General features: G+C 35.0%; 1 protein-coding gene across 1 annotated transcript; it reads right to left on the bottom strand.

Annotated features, from left to right (window-relative positions):
• Positions 1–323: 323 nt before the first annotated feature.
• On the bottom strand, positions 324–1,661 carry LOC128556418 (uncharacterized). Its single transcript, XM_053541586.1, has one exon. The coding sequence runs from the start codon at positions 1,659–1,661 to the stop codon at positions 324–326; it is 1,338 nt and encodes a 445-aa protein (XP_053397561.1).
• Between the last annotated feature and the right edge of the window lie 514 nt (positions 1,662–2,175).

Raw genomic sequence — 2,175 nt, 5'->3', positions numbered from 1 at the left:
GCAGTAATCCTAACGAAAGTCATTTTCATCTCAACTATTTGTGCTTTCAAAAGCCATCATTAAAAACATTTTTGTAATAAAACACAGTCAATTTTCATTAAAACACGACATATTTGACACGTATTTGTTTGCATCATCCATGTATTTAATAATGCATAATTTTCCACAATATAGTTATCCATAGCTGTTCCGTAGATCAAGCAGCATTGTTGAAGTAGCAAGCGTCTGACATTTTGTCTCTTGTGTAACAGTCGACGATTGGTTAAAAGTTTGTGTAATAAAGTTCTCTTGAAAGCATGTTTTTTAACTCTCGTTTGCCACTACTATTTGCAAAACAGTGCCTTTGCGTTCTGTTTGAATTTTGAGCTCATGATTATGTAAAATACTGGATTAGTGGTGTTGTTGATCATATACAGTTTTAGGGACAGAAACACCAATCCTGTCATCCGGGAATCTGTAACAGTCCCGTAGATAGATGCTACCCAGTTAATAATCCAAGTCCCAACATAGACCAAAGTTATCATAAACATCATCAGTGTTGTACGATTAATGCGTTTTCTGTCTCTCATAATGCTGTTAACAGGGCGTACAGAGTATGGTGGTTGGGGTTCTCTGAAACAGGTGTTCTTTCTTTGCGTTTGTTCATCAATACTGACGATATTATTTCTAAATGAAACAGTAAAGTTGGTGCCTTTCGCTCTACTGTCGACCATGTTTAAAACATGGTGTGTAGTGTCGGTTTTCGGGTCTTTTGTTGCAGCGGAAATATTCATGTTTTGCGCATGTTTTTGCATCGATTCTTTCCGTGGCAAAGTCCCTTGACCCTCCAATTTTCTAGTATACCTTGATATTCCTTTTGATGTGCTCGGCTTATTCTGATGAGCATTAATAGGTTCAATTTTTGACTTCTTAGTCCAGGTAAATTTACTTCTGTCTGCTTTTTGGTCAGTGGTATTCGTGTTCATGTCGCGTATTCTTCTATGATGATGTCTTAGTATAATCACGATCCTTGTGTAGCAGACGATAACAGCTACAAACAAAAATGCATAAATGAGTACTAAGATGCTATGTAAAATTATTGTTTCATGACCATCCAGACGTGTGCACGATAAAGTAGTTGAATCAAAAGTTGTGGTCAGAGGGAACGCTATGCTAAAAACAAAACTTAAAATAACTATTCCGAAAGTAATACGTTTTGCATTTTCTGAATCCGATGGTAGAGGTCTGGTCGAAGTACTTCTTGTCAATCTCAGACGATCAAACGCAATTGCCGAAAACAGCATTGTTGTACATATGTTTGCCAAACCTAATGAAAAAAGATGCAAGCGGCAAAATGTGTTTGATGCCAAATAAATCCAAATGCTTGGTTCGTAGCGTATGATGTAACATATAGTATTGACAGTTGCAGAGAACAAGTCGATGCCCGACATAGCTAAAACGAAGTAATCTGTGCTCGTTCTTTCACGAAGCTTTGAAAGTACGGCAACTACAATGGTATTTCCTGGAATTCCAACTACAATTATAAGAACCATGAAACATATAAATACGTATCTAGTCGCCTCTGTAATTCCATTTTCATTTGATTCTTCTCCTGTAGTATAGTTGTTTGCAAATGTGTAATTCTCCATTGTTGAATAAGCAGCAGTCTTGACTACATTCATCTTTCATATAAAAAAAACCCTGACAGTGTATGGAATTTCCTTAAATAGTGCTGTAACACTGGCTTGTCTCGCTCACCCGAATATTATCGTATATATTGTTCTTCCGAACTTTTTTCATTAAATCCAAACTTGCTAAACTATATATTACATTAATAAGAAAAAATAAGAATATGAAATAGTCAACGACGTTTATCACTTGACTTTCTTTTCAATGTTCAACAGTATTCCACAAACACTAAACTGTTAAAGCTAAGTAGTAATATTCGGAGAACTAGCCTATGACATCAAAAGCACAGTTTACCTAATACCAGATTTTCTTACAAATGTAAACTTAACTTCATTCATAGCAAAATGTACAATATATTTAAACCTATTTACATAGAAATGCATCTTGATCTTTAAAAAATACACAAATTCGATAGATATGTTTAATAGCTAACTGTAGGTTTAATAAAAGTTTCACACGTCTGTAGGTACGTAATTTATCCGAGATTTCAAAACAGTGCTTCACTAA

Source organism: Mercenaria mercenaria, chromosome 1 (assembly GCF_021730395.1).
Source record: "Mercenaria mercenaria strain notata chromosome 1, MADL_Memer_1, whole genome shotgun sequence".
NCBI lineage: Eukaryota > Metazoa > Mollusca > Bivalvia > Venerida > Veneridae > Mercenaria > Mercenaria mercenaria.
The sequence above is the reverse complement of the archived record's forward strand: the minus strand, read 5'-3'. Positions and strand labels throughout refer to the sequence as shown.